General features: G+C 36.2%; 1 protein-coding gene across 1 annotated transcript in view; it reads right to left on the minus strand.

The window, feature by feature from the left end:
• LOC111147730 (EPM2A, laforin glucan phosphatase) overlaps positions 1-21401 on the minus strand; it is a 119258-nt gene that overhangs the window by 70642 nt on the left and 27215 nt on the right. Inside the window, exon 2 of the mRNA XM_022503951.1 lies at positions 8305-8479. Within this exon, the coding sequence (XP_022359659.1) occupies positions 8305-8479 (175 nt within the window). The remainder of the gene's footprint in view (positions 1-8304; positions 8480-21401) is intronic.

Raw genomic sequence — 21401 nt, forward strand, 5'->3', positions numbered from 1 at the left:
AAAGACACATTCTTCTCAAGTACATATGAGTATTCTCTAGGATAGATCATAATTTGGCTGCAAAACAAGACTCAATAAATGTAAGAAGATGAAGTCATATAAAATGTTTTTTCAGACCACAATGACATAAAACTAGAAATTAAACACAAAAAGATACCTGAAAAAAGTCACAAATATATGGAGAACCAACATGCTACTGAACAAATGACTCAACAAAGAAATCAAAGGAGATATAAAAAAATACCTTGAGACAAATGAAGATTATAATACAATATACCAAAACCTATGGGGTATAACAAAAGTAGTTCTGGGAGGAAAATTCATAGTAAGGTAGGCAACTCTCAAGAGACAAGAAAAACCTCAAATAATCAAACATTACACCTAAATAGCTAGAAAAAGAGGGGGAAAAATGATGCCTCAGTTAGTACATGGAAGGCAATAAAGCTCAGAACAAAAATCAATGAAATAAAGACTAAAAAGACAATAGAAAAAAATAAAGAAACGAAGAACTGGTTCTTTGAAAAAAAAATTTAATTGATAAATATTTAGCTAGACTCACCTTAAAAAAGAGAGAGAAGGCTCAAATAAATAACATCAGAAATTAAAGAGGGGAAGTTACAACTGATACTAAAGAAATACCAAAAAAATCACAAAGGACTATTATGAAAAATTTTATGCCAACAAATTGAACAACCTAGAAAAAATAGGTAAATTCCTAGAAGCAGAATATTTTAATTTTCTGTAAATTCCTAGAAAAAGAATATTTTAAGACTGAATCATGAAGAAATACAAAATCTGAATACACCAATTACTAGCAAGGAGATGAATCAGTAATCAAAAACCTCCCAACAAATTCCAGGACCAGAGGCTTCATCAGCTTCACTTTGAATTCTACCAAATATTCAAAGAAATTTTCTTTTTCTTAAGATTTTATTTATTTATTTGAGAGAGACAAAGAGAGAGAGACAGAGCACAGGGAGGATGGGAGGGCAGAGGGAGAACCAGCAGCAGACTACCCGCTAAGCAGGGAGCCCAACATGGGGCTCAATCCCAGGACCATGGGATCATGACTTAAGCTGAAGGCAGATTCTTAACTGACTGAGCCATCCAGGTGACCCACAAAGATGTTTCAATATCTATCCTCCTCAAACTCTTCCAAAAAAAGTTGAATATATAAGAATGCTTCCAAAAGCATTTTACAAGGCCAGCATGAACCTGGTACCAAAACTAAACAAGAACACCACAAAAAAGAGAATTATAGGCCAATACCTCTGATGAACACAAATGCAAAAATCCTCAATAAAATACCAGCAGCCCAGGAGCATCTGGGTGGCTCAGATGGTTAAGCGTCTGCCTTCAGCTCAGGTCATGATCCCAGAGTGACAGGATCAAGCCCCACATCTGGCTCTGTGAAGAGCCTGCTTCTTCCCCTACCACTCAGCTCACTTGTTCTCTCTCTCACTCTTGCTCTCTCTCTCAAATAAAAATGAAATATATATATATATACATATATGTGTATGTGTGTGTGTGTGTGTGTGTGTGTGTGTGTGTGTATTAGCAGCCCAAATTCAACACCACAGTAAGAAGATCATACACCATGGTCAAGTGGGATTTGTTTCAGGCATGAAAGGACAGCTCAGTATCTGCATATCAGTCAACATGATTTATACCACGTTAACAAAAGATAAAAATCATATGACATCACAGTAGACATGTGAAAAGAACGTGACTAAATTCAACACCTATTTATGACAAAAACTCTCAACAAAGTGGATATAAAGGGAATGTACCTCAACATAATAAAGATCATATATGACAAGCCTACATCTAACATCATACTGAATAGTGAAAAGCTAAAAATTTTTTCTCTAAGATCAATAACAGGACAAGGATTTCCAACTTTTGTCACTTTTATTCAACACAGTATAGAAAATCCTAGCCAGGACAATTACACAAGAAAAAGAAATTTAAAGTATCCAAATTGGAAAGGAAAAAATTAAACTGAAACTATTTGCAAACAACATGATTTTATATAGAGAAGACTCTATAAAGACTCCACACACATAAACACACACATACACACACACGCACACACAAAACCCTGTAAGAACACAAATTCAGTAAAGTTACAGGATACAAAATCAACATACAAATATCTGTAGATTTTATACACTAACAACAAACTATCACAGAAGTTAAGAAAACAATCCCATTTACAGTTGCCTTGAAAAGAATAAAATACCTAGGAATAAGTTTAATCAAGAAGGTGAAAGACCTGTACACTAAAAACCTATAAGACACTAATGAAAGAAATTGAAGAATACACAAATAAGTGGAAAAATACTCTGTGCTCATGGATTTAAAAATTAATATTATTAAAAAGTCCATATTATCCAAAGCAATCTATAGAGTCAATGAAATCTATTCAAAATCCCAATGGCATTTTTCAAAAATATAGAACAATCCTAAAATTTCTATGGAACCACAAAAGAACCCAAATAGCCAAAGAAATCTTGAGAAAGAAGAACAAAGCAAAATCATACTCCTTGATTTCAAACTATATTACAAAGCTACAGTAACCAAAATAGTATGGTATTGGCATAAAGACAGACACATAGATCAATAGGACAAAATAGAAAGTCCAAAAATAAACTTTTGCATGTATGGCCAATTTATATATGACAAAGGAGTAAAGAATATATAATGGAGATAGGAGAGTCTTCAATACAGTATTGGGAGAACTGGACTGCCTTATGCAAAAGAATAAAACTGGACCATTATCCTACACTATACAAAGATTAACTCAAAATGGATTAGAAGACTTGTATGTAAGACCTGAAACCATAAAATTCCTACAAGAAAAAACAGGCAATTATCTCCTTGTCATTGCTCTTCGCAAAAAAATTTTTTTGGATCTGACTCTAAGGTAATGTCAACAAAAGCAATAATAAACAAAAATGTGCTTACATCAAACTAAAAACCTCTGCATAACAGAGGAAACCATCAACAAAATAAAGGGCAACCTACTGAATGAAAGAAAATATTTGCAAATCATATTATCTTACAAGGAGTTACTATCCAAAATATATAAAGAACTCATACAATCCAATTTAAAAATGAGCAGAGGATCTGAATAAACATTTCTCCATACAAATGGCAAAGAGGTACATGAAAAGATGCTTGACATCACTAACATCAGGGAAATGCAAATCAAAATCACAATGAGTTATCATGCTAACATCTATCAGAATGGTTGCTATCAAAAAGACAAGAAATAACAAGTATTGGTAAGGATATAGAGAAAAGGGAACCCTCATTCACTATTGGTGGGAACGCGAATTTGTGTGGTCACTGTGGAAAACAGTATGGAAATTACTCAAAAAACTAAAAATAGAACCACCACATGATCCAGCAATTCTACTTCTGGTTATTTATCTAAAGAAAAATGAAAACACTAATTCAAAAACATACACGCATCCCTACGTTCATTGCAGTATTATTCACAAAAACCAAGAGATGGAAACAACCAGTGTCTGTTGATGGATGAATGGATGAAGACATAATCTCGCTCTCTCTCTCTCTGTCTCTCTCTCTCTCTTTCACACACACACACACACACACACACACACACACACACACACACACAGGAATACTATTCATCTATTACAAATCAAATCTTCGGGGCACCTGGGTGGCTCAGTGGGTTAAAGCCTCTGCCTTCGGCTCAGGTCATGATCCCAGGGTCCTGGGATTGAGCCCCGCGTCGGGCTCTCCGCTCAGCGGGGAGTCTGCTCCCTCCTCTCTCCCTCTCTGCCTGCCTCTCAGCCTATCTCCTTCTGTCAAATAAATAAATAAAATCTTTAAAAATAAAAAAATAAAAAAATAAAAAATAAAAAATAAATAAAAATCAAATCTTCATTTGTAACAACATGGATAGAACTTGAGAGTATACTGAGTGAAACAACTAAGAGAAAAAGACAAACACCATATGATTTCACTTATATGTGGAATCTAAAAAACAAAACAAAACTGAAAGATGAAGAGAACAGATTGATGGTTGCCAGATAGGAAAGGGATAAGAGGTGGGGTATGTGGGGGAGAAAAGGGTTAAAGGGTGCAAACTTACAGTCATAAATACACAAATCATAGAGATGTAATGTACAGCTTGATGATTATAGTCAATAATACCATATGTGTATTATGTAACTTTATAGAGTGACAAGGGAAACTAGACTTATTGTGGTGATCATTTCACAGGGTATACCAATACTGAATTATTGTCGTATACCTGAAAGTAATATAATGTTATATGTCAATTATGTCTCAATTCAAAATTTTTTTTAAAAATCACACCACCCAACTGATTTTCAAGTAGATGACTTTGGGACCGAACTGTGAGAAATCTTGGAAGTTAATAGGACACCTTAAAAGTAAACATATGGCTCCAGGTCCACTATAAACAATTATTTATTACCAAGTTCCCAGTAATCTATGTTATACAGATAAATAGAGGAACAAAGGATACTACTATTAAGTCCAAAACTGATAAACCTGAGATTTTATCCCATTATAAATATATCTCAAGTATATAGGTATGCATTTTTATTTTATATATATATTGTACCTCAGGTATAACCATATATTTATTATATATTGTAAGTATTACTTAGATATTATATCTTTTCATATACATTATATATCATTTCAACCTATTATTATCCTCAGGTATAAATATGTATATTTGTGTGTGTGTATATGTATATATTCATATTATATGTATATAATGAAAATGAAAAGGCATGACTAAATTCAACATCCATTTATGATAATAACTCTCAAAAAATGGGTATAATACATAAACACACATACATATACAAACTCAAAGACATATAAATAATATATACATGTACACATATACAGATACACACACACACAAAATATCACATATATACCTTAGAAGGATAATAACAGGTTGAATTATCTGCAAATCCAGTAGAATAAAGACTTAGATGTAAAACTAAGTTGCTTAAGGAAAATTTTTAAATTTAGCTGTCTTTGCATGACTGTGAAAGAACTATGAGTATATGGTTTCATATTCACCCCACATACAGCTATGATACTATATATGAAGCTAAAGAAATGCCTTCTTTAAAAATTGAAACCTAGGGGTGCCTGGATGGCTCAGTTGTTAAACATCTGCCTTTGGCTCAGGTCGTGATCTCAGGGTCCTGGGATTGAGCCCCACTTCTGAGCTCCCTGCTCAGAAGCTCTCTGCTTCTCCCTCTCCCTCTGCCTGCTGCTCACCCTGCTTGTGCTCACTCTCCCTCTGTCAACTAAATAAATAAAATCTTTTAAAAAATAAATAATTAAATAAATAAATATTGGAACCTACGTAGGGAACAAAGGCTCTCAGAGTGAGAAATGTGCCCTACACAGGTCCTCCTCATCTTTCAGTTCAGGGTGGGGTAGTAGTACCCAGGCTAACTGTTTCTTCTCTTGTCAGGGAGACATGATCTGCCCACATGCACACAATTGTGCCAATGCTATTAGAGGTACAGAAGCTAATAATGGCAGAGGAAACTCATGCTCACCGAATTTAATAATCAACCTCCTCCTTCCAATAATAAATGTGAACAACTGAGAATTTCCAGTTACATTTAAAACCAACAACAAAAAAGAAAAAGGCCAAAATGAGTAGAGGACAACTGATTCTGGAGAGAACAAATAATTTCGGTAAGAGAAGAGGACTTCAAAATCATTCTCATTAATATTGTAAGAAAGACTTAAGAATATATCCATTTACAAAACAGAATAAGCTAATATGCAAAAAGGGAATAACAAAATAAGAATCCAGAAAAAATAAGGATACAGTTATCAAAATTAAGGGAAAAATTAAAAGGAAAATTAAGGGAAAAAATTAGTTGAGTTGGAAGAAAAAAAAAGAAGTCTCCCCAAATGTAAAGCAATAAAACCTAGAGATGAAAATATTTTTTTTTTAAGTCAAGAATAAGACATAAATCCAGAAGGTCCAACATTCATCTAAGGAGGATCTTTAACAACAGAACAAAGAACACCTGGGTGGCTCAGTGGGTTAAAGCCTCTGCCTTCAGCTTGGGTCATGATCTCAGGGTCCTGGGATCAAGACCCACATCAGGCTCTCTGCTCGGCGGGAAGCCTGCTTCCCCCATACCCTCCTCTCTGCCCCCCTCTCTGCCTGCCTCTCTGCCTACTTGTGATCACTGTCAAATAAATAAATAAATAAATAAATAAATAAATAAATAAATAAATCTATCTTTAAAAAAAGAACAGAGGAGAAATAATCAAATAGTAGAAGAAAATCCCTAGAGCCTAAAACAGGACCCTTCAACAAATGTGGTTCACCAAAAATAAAAAATAACTCAGAAACAGGACCTCACTAAAGGTCAGCACATCTCAATGGGCTCTTCTTTTCAATTCTTTTCTCTGGATCCTCTTCTCTTTGATCTCTAAATTATATGGACATGAGGGCTTATTATTTTCACTTCTTTCCTTTGTCTCTGCTATATTTCACTCATTCACTAAATGATCTCATCTAAACTCATCATTTTGGAGAGTGCTTGGTTGGCTCAGTCGGAAAGCATCTGACTCAATTTCTGCTCAGGATCATGATATTGAGCCCCCTGTCAGGTTCCACACTCAGCAGAGAGTCTGCTGGAGGATTCTTTCTCTTTCCCTCTGCCCCTCACTCCACTTGTGCACTCTCTCTCTTAAAAAAAAAAAAAAAAACTTTAAAAATAAATAAATAATGGACTCATTACTTTGAATGTCATCCATATATTGATAGCTCCAATTTTATCTGTCCATTCACTATCTCTCCACAAAACTCCATACATCAAATTGATTTCCTTTCTGCAATCTAACCTACATTTCAAATATATTACATCTACAATAGAATATCATCTCAATCCATACTCCAAACTGCTCATCTCCTTGTCTTCCTGTCTCAAAAAAGAGAACACCATTAATCCAGTTGCTCAGGCTACAAAATCACAGCTAATGCTGAACTCCTCTCTTCCTCATGTTCTACCTCCAATCCATCAGCAAGGCCAACATCTAGCATGGATTTACAAGAATGGTATGTCTAAGAAGAACATGAATTCCCTAACACTATAATGGAGTTGCATCCTCTCTCCTACCATTCACTACCCTGTTTGTACTAATAACATCTCTCATTCAAAGCAATGCAGTTTTTAAGAACATGAGAATGCCTCTCTTTGTCCATGGCATAAACACTGCACATTCTACAGTAAATGATATTCACATGCTATTTCAAATGTTGAATATTGGTTTCCAGTCTCAAATTATCAAACTACAAAAAACTTAATTTACTAAATTAATTGTAAATTCTATAAACCTTGAAAATGTGAAAGTAATGCAAAACAGGCGGTAACAGGTGGAAGTAGATATGGAGGAAAATATGAGGACAATAAATATCTGACTTAGTAGGAAATCAAAAAACACTGTCAAAAATGAATAGGTCAAGAAATAGAATTTTTAGGAAGTTAAATAAAAAAAGAATTTTTTAATGAGCTGGCAGGAAGTGGGAGCAGGGAAAGAAGACAAGTCTAAGTGAAATTAATATCTCTCATGCTATAGATGGGAAACAATAGCGATTTTTAAATTGATACATTAACAAATAAAGTGTATGGATATTATTTAAGACTTGGAATTAAACAGGACTAACCATAAAATCATTGGAAATAATTACTTCCGATGAGTGGTAATGAAGGTGAGTGTATTGAACCTTACTTTTCAGTTAGCATCCTCATCAGTGTTTGAAATTTTATTATGGCACATATTGCTGGCATAGCAATTATATAAACAAATAAAAATAAATATATTACTAAATAACAGAGCAAATAATCACATCTAAGCTAGTTTTATGTCTACATTTTCACACATTTACCTCCATAAAAATTTATAAAGAGACACCAGTTTTTGCTTCAGTGTTGTTCAGTAGCATAAGAGATAAACGTTGACCTAGGAACCACTATGAAAGTACAAAGGCTGGCTAAATACAATCTGGTCAAAATATGTGGATGCCAGAGAGTATAATTAGTAAAAGAATTTTATACAAAGGATCCTTCACATTTAGAACCAGAAAAGCTCACACAGTGATTCACTATAATTCATCTCCTTAAAGTACTACAGGCCTATCTGCCCCTCCAAAGGAAGATACTGCTGTTTTCAACAGTTAACACTTCCATTGTCCTAATACTACCTCGTGTCCTATTTCTATGTTTATAAACATGGCACTATTTTTACCTTGAATAATGCATGGCTTGGTGGCCTGCAATATTAAAATAGAAGTCTGTGGTGTGCTTCATCTCATTGGTGTGCCCAGTGGCCTCAATCCAGTGTCCTATTGGGAGACAATAAACACCATCCACCAAGTTGTTTTCATTATAGGTACAGCAACGGTCATGGTGAGGTCCATTGCCTGGAACAAGAAGAAATGACAAACAGAGCAATTAAATCAATGTTTTGCTTAAACAGCCACAGAGTAGCTGATGCAAAATTAATAAGAAGAAGAAAATAAATACAAAGCTGCTTAATCCACACATTTCAGTATAAACAAAAATAGACTAGAGGGGAAAAACAGAAGAAATTTGTAATTACATACGAATTTCATAGAGTTCTGTGCTCCCTTTGAATACATGCATATTACCAAGAGCATACTAACTCTCAGAATTTAATGGTACCTCTCAGTGCCCTAACTACCCGTTGTGAGTCATTTTGCAGCCTTTTTATCTTTTTGGTATGCAAATTCATAACTAAAATCAGTAATAAAAAAGAATCAGTAATAAAGTGTTTTAGTATCAGCTCAAACAACAAATGAATTTTTAAAATAAATATATTAATAAATAATAAAACAAATGATCACATCCAAACTGGTCTGCATGTAAATCAGTGGTTAGTACTGTTTTCAGATGGGAAATTATCACAAAGATTAGCTATGTTGCTCAAGGTCACAAAACTAGTAAGTGCCAAGCCAGTAGCAAACTGATACCCCTAGATCCCCATCTTTCGGGCACCTGATACCTTCATGTTGTTTTCTGCCTGCTTCACAACCACCAGCACACACCATCCTCCCTCCATGGAGTGCCAAAAGAGACAGAGATGGAAGAATATGTCTCTGAAAACACTATTTGCCTATATTACATTCTGCCCAGTATCCACTATACTAGTAAACAGATCCTTTACTTCTATGAAATTATAATTCATACATTATTTCTATTTGCCCTTCTTATGTGACCACCTCATTTCAAATCATTCCTTTCCTTAAACTACCTAATTTTCATATACTGTCTTCAAAACAAAAAAAAGTATAAGCAAAATAAAAATAGGAATAAGTCACATTTGTTACAAATATAAAAATCAGACTCATATGTTCCTTGATCTATCTTATAGAATATTTTACTTAAAGTTATTTGGCATAAAATCTCAAAAACAAAAAAAATCTTTATTGGGCCATTCTTTAGGATATAACTCCCTTGCATCAGGTAGGAGGTACAAGATGGTTCCCTTAATAAATCATCACTGATCCTCTTAAATCAGACTTCTCTTTTTCTCTTGATGGCTACAAGGCACTACACCAAGTGGTCCTTTACCCTTGATATATTAAATATCAATGATGATGAAAACCAAACTGTACTAGCAACCCCACTTCTAGAAACATATCAAACAGAAATATAACAAGGATAAAAGAGATACATAGAGATGCATGTGTGAATAATACTCTTTTAATAGCACACACTCTAAACTATATAAGTTCATCTATTCATTTTTCCACAAATACTTATTAAATGTCAACTACATGATCTACACTGTTCTAAGTCATGTTAAGGATTTTGGTATTTTCCATAGGAACAACAAAAAAAATGAAATATTTTAAGTAGGCAGGTAACATGACCAAATTTTTATTTTAAAAGTATCTCTCTGGTTACAGAGTAAAAATTTAATTCAAATGCAATGAGATTAAAGCAAAAAGTCCATTTAAGAAACTACTGCTCTAGCCCAGGCAGGAGATGATGAAAGCCTGTAGGCAGAAGTGGAAAAGAGTGGAAAAACCACAGGACATGGTGATTAACTGGATATGGGAGGTGAAGGAGAAAGGGAGGCAACAATGACTCTAGGCTTCTGGCAAATATAACTCAATATATGGTGGTATCATTCACTAAGATGTGAAATCTGTAATACATTGGATGGGAAGATCACCAGTCCAGTTCTTGGACTTGAAGTGCCATTTAGATACAAAAAGAGATATTAAGTACAGAGTCGGCATTATCAATTTGACACTCAGACCAGAGATCTGAAGTAGAAAAACAAATTTATGAGTCATCTAAGTATAAATGGCAATTGAGGCAAGGCTATATAGATGAGTCACAAAGAAAAACAATAGTGATAGAGAAGAAAAGGTTTCTAGAACCAAGTCTGAAAGCATCCCAACATTTGATACCTGAATAAAGAAGGATGAGCTTACAAAGAACACATAGCATGCAAGAGACAGGGAGTGCAAGCAAGAAGAGGAGCAGAGAATGAGGGGGAGAGAGAGAGAAACCTAAGCAGACTCCATGCTGAGCACAGAGCCTGATGGGGCGGGGCGGGGGGGGTTTGATCTCACAACCCTGAGATCATGACTTGAGACAAAACCAAAAATTGGACACTTAACGGACTGAGCCACCCAGGTGCCTCAAGACTTATGACAATTTAAATGTTACAACTTAAATAAATACAATTACTGAGGAGTTCAAATATACATAAATGACAATGTTCAAGAAAAATTATTTACATAACATCAACTTCCTAAGAATTCTTCATTCCTAGAATTAGTTTTTTGAATTACTCATTTTTACACATACATGTTTTAGGAGAAATAACAAAACACTTCCATTTCTTTCAGCCAGGGAAGTGTCAGTGGAGGCCAAATGGAGAACTGGAACTCCCACCCCACTCAGTAGTAATAAGGTCAATCCCTTCAGTTGTCAATGGGTGGGGAACCTGGGTAATGAGGTACCTCCACCCTCCTACTGGAGCAGTGCTAGGGGAATCCAGTTAAATCAGAAGATTTGAGTAAGACCCAGGGTCACATTATATAATACTCAACATGTCAAGGTTTCAAATCCTTATATCAAAAATCACAAAGATCCCAAACTGAATGAAAATTAAAAATGCTTACAAGATGCCAACATTAAGATGACAGAGATGTTAGAATTATCTGAAAAAGATATTAAAAAAAAAAAAAGGAACCAAGTGTATGATGTCTGGAAGAAACTTACTTCAAATTATAGGCAGGTGAAAAGTAAAAGTGTAGAAAAAGATATACCATGCAAACATTAATCAAAAGAAAGAACAGGTGGTTATGTTAATATCATATAAAGTAGAACCTTCAGAGCAAAGATTACTAGAAATAGAAAGGGAAATTATATGATGTTTAAAGTATTAATCTATCAAGAAGCTGTAAGAATTCTAAATGTGTACATAACAAAAAAATTGAGCTGCAAATATATGAAACTAAAAACTAAGACAAGTGAATGGAGAAAAGACAAGTCTAGAATCATAGTTGGAAATTTAAACACCTCTTTCTCAAAAACTGATAGAACAACTAGACAAAAAATCAGCAAAGAATAAAATAACTCAACATCCCCATCAACCAATGGAATCTAGTTGACAATTACAGAATACATTACCCAACAATAGCCGAAAGCACATTTTCAAAGTGTGCACAGAACATATACCAAACTAAATCATATCCTGGATCATAAGACAATATCAAAACTTTAAAATTAAATCACAGAAAGTGTTTTCTCTAACCTCAATGGAATCAAACTAGAAATCAATAACAGATAATAGGAAAATTTTCAAACACTTGGAAACTAATATACATACTACTAAATAATCTATGGGTCAAAAAGGAAGTCTCAAAGTTATTAAAAATAAATTGCAATGAATGAAAATCAAAATAATATGTATCAAAATATGTGGGACACAGCTAAAGCAGTGCTGTGAGGGAAATTTATAGTATTAAATACATACAGTAAAAATAGGAACGTTTCAAATCAATCTAAGCTCCACTTCAAGAAATTAGAAAAAGGAAAGCAAAATAAATACAAGGCAAAAAGAAGGAATAAAGAATGAAAATAAATGAAATTAAAAACAGAAAAACATTAGAGAAAATCAAGAAACAAAGAGCTGTTTTTTTTAAAAGATCATTAAAACTGGCAAACCTCTAACAAGACTGGCAAAAAAAAGTGAGAAAAGGCAGTTGTTAGAAGTAATATGGAAAGATCCTGTGTAGCTTTCCATATTACTTCTAACAACTCCATATGAATATACAATTACCTCAAAATAATAAGTTTAATAAACAAATAAAACTTGGGTGCTTGTTATGTTTTGCTTTTTCCAAATAGACTGGAAATATTTTAAGTTTCTAATTCACTTTCTATTCCATAAGACTGGCCTAAGAGTACAATATATATAACACATTATTTAATATCACAGTGATCATTTATGCCCAGAAGCTCAGTTAATATTTCCAGGTCTCATCTACCTTATAAAAGGGCCAGCTGGCTATGCTGTGAGAAGCCCAGATATGGATCTTCAACTCTATGGTCAAATAATTTTCTAAAAGCAGGAAAAAATATACAGTGGGAAAAAAGACAGTCTCTTCAATAAATGGTGCTGGGAAAATTGGACAGCTATGTGTAGAAGAATGAAACTCAACCATTCTCTTACACCATACACAAAGAAAAACTCGAAATGGATAAAAGACCTCAACGTGAGACAGGAATCCATCAGAATCATAGAGGAGAACACAGGCAGTAACCTCTTCGATACCAGCCACAGCAACTTCTTTCAAGATATGTCTCCAAAGGCAAAGGAAACAAAAGTGAAAATGAACTTTTGGGACTTCATTAAGATCAAAAGTTTCTGCACAGCAAAGGAAACAGTCAACAGAACAAGGAGGCAACACACAGAATGGGAGAAGATATTTGCAAACAACACTAGAGACAAAGGGCTGATATCCAAGATCTATAAAGAACTCACAAACTTGGGGCACCTGGGTGGCTCAGTGGGTTAAGCCTCTGCCTTCAGCTCAGGTTATGATCCCAGAGTCCTGTAATCGAGCCCCGAATCGGGCTCTCTGCTCAGCAGGCAGCCTGCTTCCCCCTCTCTCTCTCTGACTCTCTGCCTACTTGTGATCTCTGTCAAAGAAATAAATAAAATCTTAAAAAAAAAAAAAAGAACTCCTCAAACTCAACACACACAAAATAGATAATCACGTCAAAAAATGGGCAGAAGACATGAACAGACACTTCTCCATGAAGACATACAAATGGCTAATAGACACATGAAGAAATGTTCATCATCATTAGCCATCAGGGAGACTCAAATCAAAACGACATTGAGATACCACCTTCCACCAGTTAGAATGGCCAAAATTAACAATACAGGAAACAACAAGTGTTGGAGAAGATGTGGGAAGAAAGGGAAACCCTCTTACACTGTTGGTGGGAATGCAAGTTGGTGCAGCCACTTTGGAAAACAGTGTAAAGATTCCTTAAGAAATTAAAAATAGAGCTACCCTATGACCCTGCAATTGCACTATTGGGTATTTACCCCAAAGATACAGGTGTAGTGAAAAGAAGAGCCATCTGTACCCCAATGTTCATAGCAGCAATGGCCACATTCGCCAAACAGTGGAAAGAACCAAGATGCCCTTCAACAACAAATGGATAGAGAAGATATGGTCCGTATATACAATGGAGTATTATGCCTCCATCAGAAAGGATAAATACCCAACTTTTGTATCAACACGGATGGGACTGGAGGAGATTACACTGAGTGAAATAAGTCAAGCAGAGAGTGTCAATTATCTTATGGTTTCACTTACTCGTGAAGCATAAGGAATAACCCGGAGGACATTAGGAGAAGGAAAGGAAAAGTGAATTGTGGCAAATAGGAGGGGGAGATGAACCATGAGAGACTGTGGACTTTGAGAAACAAACTGAGGGTTTTGGAGGGGAGGGGGTGGGGGGTTGGGTGAGCCTAGTGGTGGGTATTATGGAGGGCATGCATTGCATGGAGCACTGGGTGTGGTGCATAAACAATGAATTTTGGAACACCAAAAAAAAAAAAGTTAAATTAAATAATTTTAAAAAGAAGGTTAAAGGAGTAACTTTGTGGCAGGGGAATAGGTGAGGGAGGAGAGTAGGTGGAAGTGAATTATCTGTCCAGATTGGAGCTGGCCATTGCCAATTATTCATTAGCATTGATTTAAAATGAATAAACAGCTCACTAAGGTAGAACAAACTAATCTGTTATTGGCAGAAAAGTGGAAATGGATTGATTTAACTAACAATAAACACCTCTTTCCATAGAGCAAATTTGGCCATCATGTTATTTGTTCATCAAGGCAATATAGGTAAGTTAAAATAAAGTGTATATACGTCAAGGAATAAGAGGCCTGCTTCCTGACACTCCAAAAAAAAACAGAGAAGTAAAAAGCCTCAGAACTTAAAATCTTAACCAACACATTATTTCAAATAGTTCTACAAGTTTGAAAGTTCAGGTTAAAACAAGTACATTTTTTACAAAATCAGGAGGTTTTTGTAAAATTTTATTTTATTTTATTTTATTTTATTTCAATGTTCCAAAATTCATTGTTTATGCACCACACCCAGTGCTCTATGCAATTTATGCCCTCCTTAATACCCACCACCAGGCTCACCCTACCCCCCAACCCCTCTCCCCTCCAAAGCCCTCAGTTTGTTTCTCAGAAGTTTTCAAGTTATATTGCATAAGCAAAATCTATTGGATAGTGCAGTCCACTTAAAATTAAAATCCTAATTATTATTCATGATATTTTATTTGAATCAATCCTCTTTGAAGTTTAATTAGTTTGAAGTTTTTATTTCTAGCACATGAACATAAAAGCTGAACCTAACACATTAATCTCTAATTTTAGCTAGTAATTCACCCAAATCAAATTTCTCATGCCCCATCTATTACTACCTCAGAAGCTACTGGTGCACTAAGTTGTACAAACATGGTATAATCATTACCAACTCTTTGGCATTTTGATATTCTGTTCCAGTGGCAAAAAGCAAAATAAGGGGCACCTGGGTGGCTCAGTGGGTTAAAGCCTCTGCCTTCGGCTTGAGTCATGATCCCAGGGTCCTGGGATCAAGCCCCGCATCGGGCTCTCTGCTCAGTGGGGAGCCTGCTTCCCTACCTCTCTCTCTGTCTGCCTCTCTGCCTACTTGTGATCTATGTCTGTCAAATAAATAAATAAAATCTTAAAAAAAATAAAATAAAATAAAACATAGAAAAATTCTTTTTGCTCAACCAACTGCCTTTCTAAAAGAGTGGATCCTGTTCGAGTTGAGCACTTTGATAAATTGCAATATGCAATGGTAGAAAAAAGCTGGGTTTGGGGCTGGGGATGGGAGACAGCTGAGCTGCTTTGTAGACTAGGGGACTCAGATGCAATCAAGGAAGGAGAGGATGGGGGAAAAGGATGTTGAGATTCAGAAGAAGGAAAGGTAAGATGGAGAAAGAGGAAAGAGAAGAGAGGATTCAGGTAGCAATAAACTACAAAGGTGAAGCAGATAATCAAAACAAGCTGGTCAGGAGAACAACAAAAGCAGATAAAGGCAAACATTTCAATATTTAATTTGACGTTGTCTGTCCTTCTGTTATTTCCTCTCTCCTCCTCTTCCCCAACTGCCAATATAACCCACTACACTCACACAAATTTCTTGTATGGAGAGAGAGAAGACAGTCCACTAATAAAAATTTATTTAAAAACCAGATTCCTTGCCTATGTTGACTTGACGTAGAACAAGCAGAGCCGGGGCATCTGGGTGGCTCAGTGGGTTAAAGCCTCTGCCTCAGAGGCTCAGGTCATGATTCCCAGGGTCCTGGGATCGAGCCCCAAATCGGGCTCTCTGCTCCACAGGGAGCCTGCTTTCCCCTCTCTCTCTGCCTGCCTCTCTGCCTACCTGTGATCTCTCTCTGTCAAATGAATAAATAAAATCTTTGAAAAAAAAAAAAGAATTAAAAAAAAAAAAAAGAACAAGCAGAGCAGAAGCAATAAAGCAAAGTCAAGGACGACCATGAGGATGTAAACCTTCGTTGCTTACACAGGCATCTTAGAGAGGTTCCAATCTCCCAAATCTACAGGAATAGAGACTAATTACATACATATAGTAAAATAAAGAGAATATATATATGAATACATACATATGAATACATATATATTCTATACACACACAACAGAATGAAGTGTTAAGAGATAAAACAATGAGCTCTAATAAGAAAATAACCAATGCAAGACTTACATAGAACATTTTCATTTACAAGATTTTTATCTTATTTCATTAAAGAAATGCACAAATCTTTATTGAAAAATATAAGTAGACAACACTTCCTGCTAATGGTAAAAACAATGCTATTTGGCTAATGAAAACTAGGGAATCACTGACCACACAAGGATGTGAAGGAAATTCTATAGTAACTCAGACAGGTGGACAAAGCCCCATTCCTGTGTAACAGTATTGCACTAAGATAGGTTTATATAGTTGAGAGTGCCATGGCTACAGTTAGAGCTGAAATAACTCCTAAGAAAAATCCAGTACAAAGTAACCCAACAAATTTGAGAAGAGCCCTGAGGGATTTGGTTAAAAATAATAGTAACCAGAAACAAATACATGGCCCACTTAGCAATGACAAAAACAGGAATTATACTTCAAGATAACAAGGATTTTCTATGGTAGATATGAAAATATTACTTGTGAAGGAGGAGAGAGTTTGGAGCATCCAGAGAGAAATCATCAAACGTGACAAGGTGATTATGGTAATGAACCAAACACCTGGCTCAGGTGTATGTGTCCATATGTTCCTGTGCATGTGTATGCACTTGTATATATATGCGTGTGCATCTGTGTGACTGTCTTTCCAAGTAGACTTATTGATAAATGGTGATTGCTATTTTTATGGCAAATAAGTTGAAATGTGGGACACATAAACCTCATCCTTTCAGTACATCTGGACATAGAAACTCATCTAACCCTTTTAGTCAAAAATGAGCCACTCAGCCTAAGACAATTACTTGATGGAATTCCAAGTCAGCAGGCTCATACCTTTGTACATAATAGGCCTGGCCTTTTTTGCTCTCATTAATAACCAGACTTAAGACCATTCAAATTCTATGAGATGATCAACAAAAGTCCTTGAGACAGTTGTTTGGTAGGTAGGTATGATGTGTTGGTCTTCTCAAAGGTAGGTATGATGTGTTGGGTCTTCTCAAAGGTAGGTATGATGTGTTGGTCTTCTGCTTGTTGTGTGCAGCAGAAATGACTAATAAAGCTTAACCTTGGACCCACTCTCGGCCAAGCCTCCAGAGGAGATCTTTTAAGTAAAACTCCTAGTATAATCTTGATCGGTTCCAGCTAAGAATTTTAAGAGGAAAAAAAAAAATCAATGGCCGCCAATCATACAGAGAACATTAGAAGTGGAAATTAGGGGAAATTTCCATGATTACAGAAAAGATATGGGTAAAATGGAAGCTTATATTAAGTTAGGTTGAAAACATATAAGAGGGGGGGAAAAAAGAACTTACAGAAAAAGAAAAAGTCAATAGTTCTTTTCTTAAAAGATTTACTAATATGTAATATCTTCATTGTTATGAACTAAATTTTGTTTCCCCCAAATTTATACATTGAAGCTCTAAACCCCAATGTGGATTATACCTAGAAATAGGGCCTTTAGGGAGGTAAAATCAGAATGGCGAGGCCCTAATCCAATAGGACGGGTGTCTACAAAAAGGGGAAGGGACACCAGAGCTGTCTCTCCATGCAGGCCAGGATGAAAAACCGCATGAGGACACAGTGAGAAGGCAGCCATCGGCAAGCCTGAAAGACTTCTCACCAGAAAACAAAGCTGATGGCTCTCTGATCTGGGACGTCCTGCTTCCAGAACTGTGCAAAAATAAATGTTTGTCATATGTCACCAGTCTATAATATTTTGCTGTAGCTGCCCAAGCAGACTAATGTGCTCATATATACATGAAATATTCTACAGTTTAATTCAGTTCATATTCAAGTATTACTGAGAACTTATGTACCAGTGCCGTGGTAGAGGAAGGCTGACGAATGAAATTTGAAACACGATTCCCACCATGAATGAACCCGTTTTCATGAGACAAAGGTTACATAAAGCAATCAGTGAATGAAATAAAGCTGCTTTAAATGATGAAAATAACTGTAAAACCATACATAAAATACTAACACATAAACAGAATATTCAAGAATAGCAAATAGGCGGGGCGCCTGGGTGGCTCAGTGGGTTAAGCCGCTGCCTTCGGCTCAGGTCGTGATCTCAGGGTCCTGGGATCGAGCCCCGCATCGGGCTCTCTGCTCGGCAGGGAGCCTGCTTCCTCCTCTCTCTCTGCCTGCCTCTCTGCCTGCTTGTGATCTCTCTCTGTCAAATAAATAAATAAAATCTTTAAAAAAAAAAAAAGAATAGCAAATAGGCTTCCTTTCCGATGCCATTTTCAACATTTGGTGACTGATATTATGTTGAAATGTACTGTAAGGAGCAACTGGCTCACTAGGAAAGAAAATTATGATAGATTTATAATGTGTTCATGGATGTAGAAGACAGAAAACCAAGGATGGCAGGATCAGTGTGAGCCACAGTTTCCAAGACAGGATCTGTGACTGAGGTGACGGCTCTCAAGGTGCGACTGACAACAGGATATTCTAATACATAACAGAGGGCACAGCAACGTATGAATGAGTATGATTTAAAGCAGGAAATAGATAATAGCAACAAATCTGTCTGTTCCGGTAGGTAGAGTGACAACCTAATACAGAGTCATTGTGGGTTCATATTACTTACCAAATTCTAAAGCAAGCACTGTAAAACAACTGACTTGCAAAACCAGAGAATAGAGTTACTAATTCTTTAGCCATTATTTAAGAAGTCAGAATTTTTTTTTAATGTGGAAGATTCATATTAACTAGTGATTCATGATGATACCCACGGCTCAAAATGAGAGGCATCTCAGGGATTGAAGCTTCACTTGAAAAGGATCCCAAACAATGGCATAACCAGGAAATTATACTTCCATTTAAAATTAAAAACAGGGCACCAGGGTGGCTCAGTTGGTTAAGGGACTGCTTTCGGCTCAGGTCATGATCCTGGAGACCTGTAATCAAGTCCCACATCAGGCTTGCAGGCTCTGCAAGGAGCCTGTTTCTCCCTCTCCATCTGACTGCCACTCCCCCCACCCCCGGCCCCGTGCATGCTCACTCACTCTCTCTCTGTCAAATAAATAAATAAAATCTTCAAAAATAAGTAAATACAATTAAATACAATAACAGAGCTCTCCTTATACAATATTTAGAGAAAATCTGAAACTCAGATTGTTCTTATTAGGCTTGACTCAAAGCACCAAGACTGAATTATTAATAATTCATTCAATATGATGATAGTCAACAGCAAAGCCAAAAGATCTGACCACCTGATTTGAAGGGATCAAATCTTTTTTGTAGCTAACTATGCCATGACTCAAGGGATTAAACAAGAAGATCGGCATATTAAGATGCTTCATCTCTGCATAATTGGATGTATTTGCTGGATACTGCATTTCCTTTCTATGTCACATGCAGAGATGTTTATTCATGTGTTTAATAAATTTTTGTTTAATTGCTCTAATAATTTTTAATGTTGATTTTCCCACTGTCATTTAAATAATTTTTATGGTAGTGTCTAGACTTTTGTTGTTTTATATGGGCAGGTCAATTTTTCTCTCCATAGCACTCTCCGAATTGACTAGAAATTTCACTGTGTTTCATCGTCTGAACACAAATCCAAGTCACACTCTAAAAATAGATAAAGCATCTATATTAATAGTAGACTCACTATATGAAGAAAATGCTTCCAATCAGATTTCACTACTTCATTTTTGATACCTTCACACCCACTACAAAAGCTCCCATGTCACCCATCTTTGTGTACTTTAAGCCAAACAATGCAGAGGCAGAAGGTGATTACTTTCCCTAGTCGCCATTTCGCAAGAGTGCGAACATTTAGATGCAGAGAACACAAAATAATCCTATTCATCCCAGGAACTCTGAAGAAGGTTGAGGATTATTTGCCTTTTAATCCCTTCCCAACCAGAAAGACACACATTTCAGCAGTTTCATAGTAAGCAAATGTTTTGGCATAAAATCTCTCTTCAATTAAGATTTTCTAGAATGTGGGGCACCTGGGTGGCTCAGTTGGTTGAGCAACTGCCGTCAGCTCACGTCATGATCCCGGACTTCCAGGATTGAGTCCTGCATCGGGCTCCCAGCTCCTTGGGGAGTCTGCTTCTCCCTCTGACCTTCTCCTCTCTCATGCTCTCTCTCACTCATTCTCCCTCAAATAAATAAATAAAATCTTTAAAAAAAGAGAGAGAGAGATTTTCTAGGATGTGAAACAAATGGTTTAATAAAACATTCCCTTGAACTGATCTAGTTCTGAAGTGAAAACCATCTCTAATGGCTTTATGACTTGGTTTCTTCCACAGCACAAATATTTTATGATATGACAGAGTTGATGCAAACATCATGCAGGCGCTACTCTAGTTACTGGGGAAAAAACTAGAAATGCATAGCTAATTGAAATAGAGAACAGAGTGGTCAGATATCATTTTTTTTAAAGATTTTATTTATTTATTTTATAGAGAGAGGGAGATCACAAGTAGACAGAGAGGCAGGCAGAGAGAAAGAGGGGGAAGCAGGCTCCCCGCTGAGCAGAGAGCCTGATGTAGGGCTCAAATCCCAGGGCCCTGAGACCATGACCTGAGCCGAAGGCAGAGGCCTACCCCACTGAGCCACCCAGGCACCCCTCAGGTATCATTTTTAAAGACTAAATTGTTTCTGAAACTGAAAAGCCATATTGTTTTCAACCCTTTTAATGAGACATTATAGGCTGAAAAAAAAATAAAAGAGGCTCAATCAGAAAGATTATCTTATAGGTTACCAAAGCCATAAACTACATCTGTATAAGAAAACGCTGAAGCTTTTTCTGATGCAAGCAACACAAAACCTGACCAACAGTGAGTTCAACGAATACAGGTCTATCTGTCACATAACCAGCAGTGTAAAGCCAGGCAGCCCAGAACTGATGTAATACCAAGTGCTTTCCCAGTGTCTGCTTTGCCATCCTTCACACATTGACCTTGTTGTCACACTTGTCATCTCCTGTTCAAAGGGTGACTCTAGGCATCATATTTGGACACTCCACTTCCTAGACATGAAAAAGGACAAAGAATCTCTGTTCCCCTTCATGAGAAAAGTGACAGCTTCTCT

This window comes from Enhydra lutris, unplaced genomic scaffold (genome assembly GCF_002288905.1).
Source record: "Enhydra lutris kenyoni isolate GAN:26980312 unplaced genomic scaffold, ASM228890v2 scaffoldscaffold17, whole genome shotgun sequence".
NCBI classification, from domain to species: domain Eukaryota; kingdom Metazoa; phylum Chordata; class Mammalia; order Carnivora; family Mustelidae; genus Enhydra; species Enhydra lutris.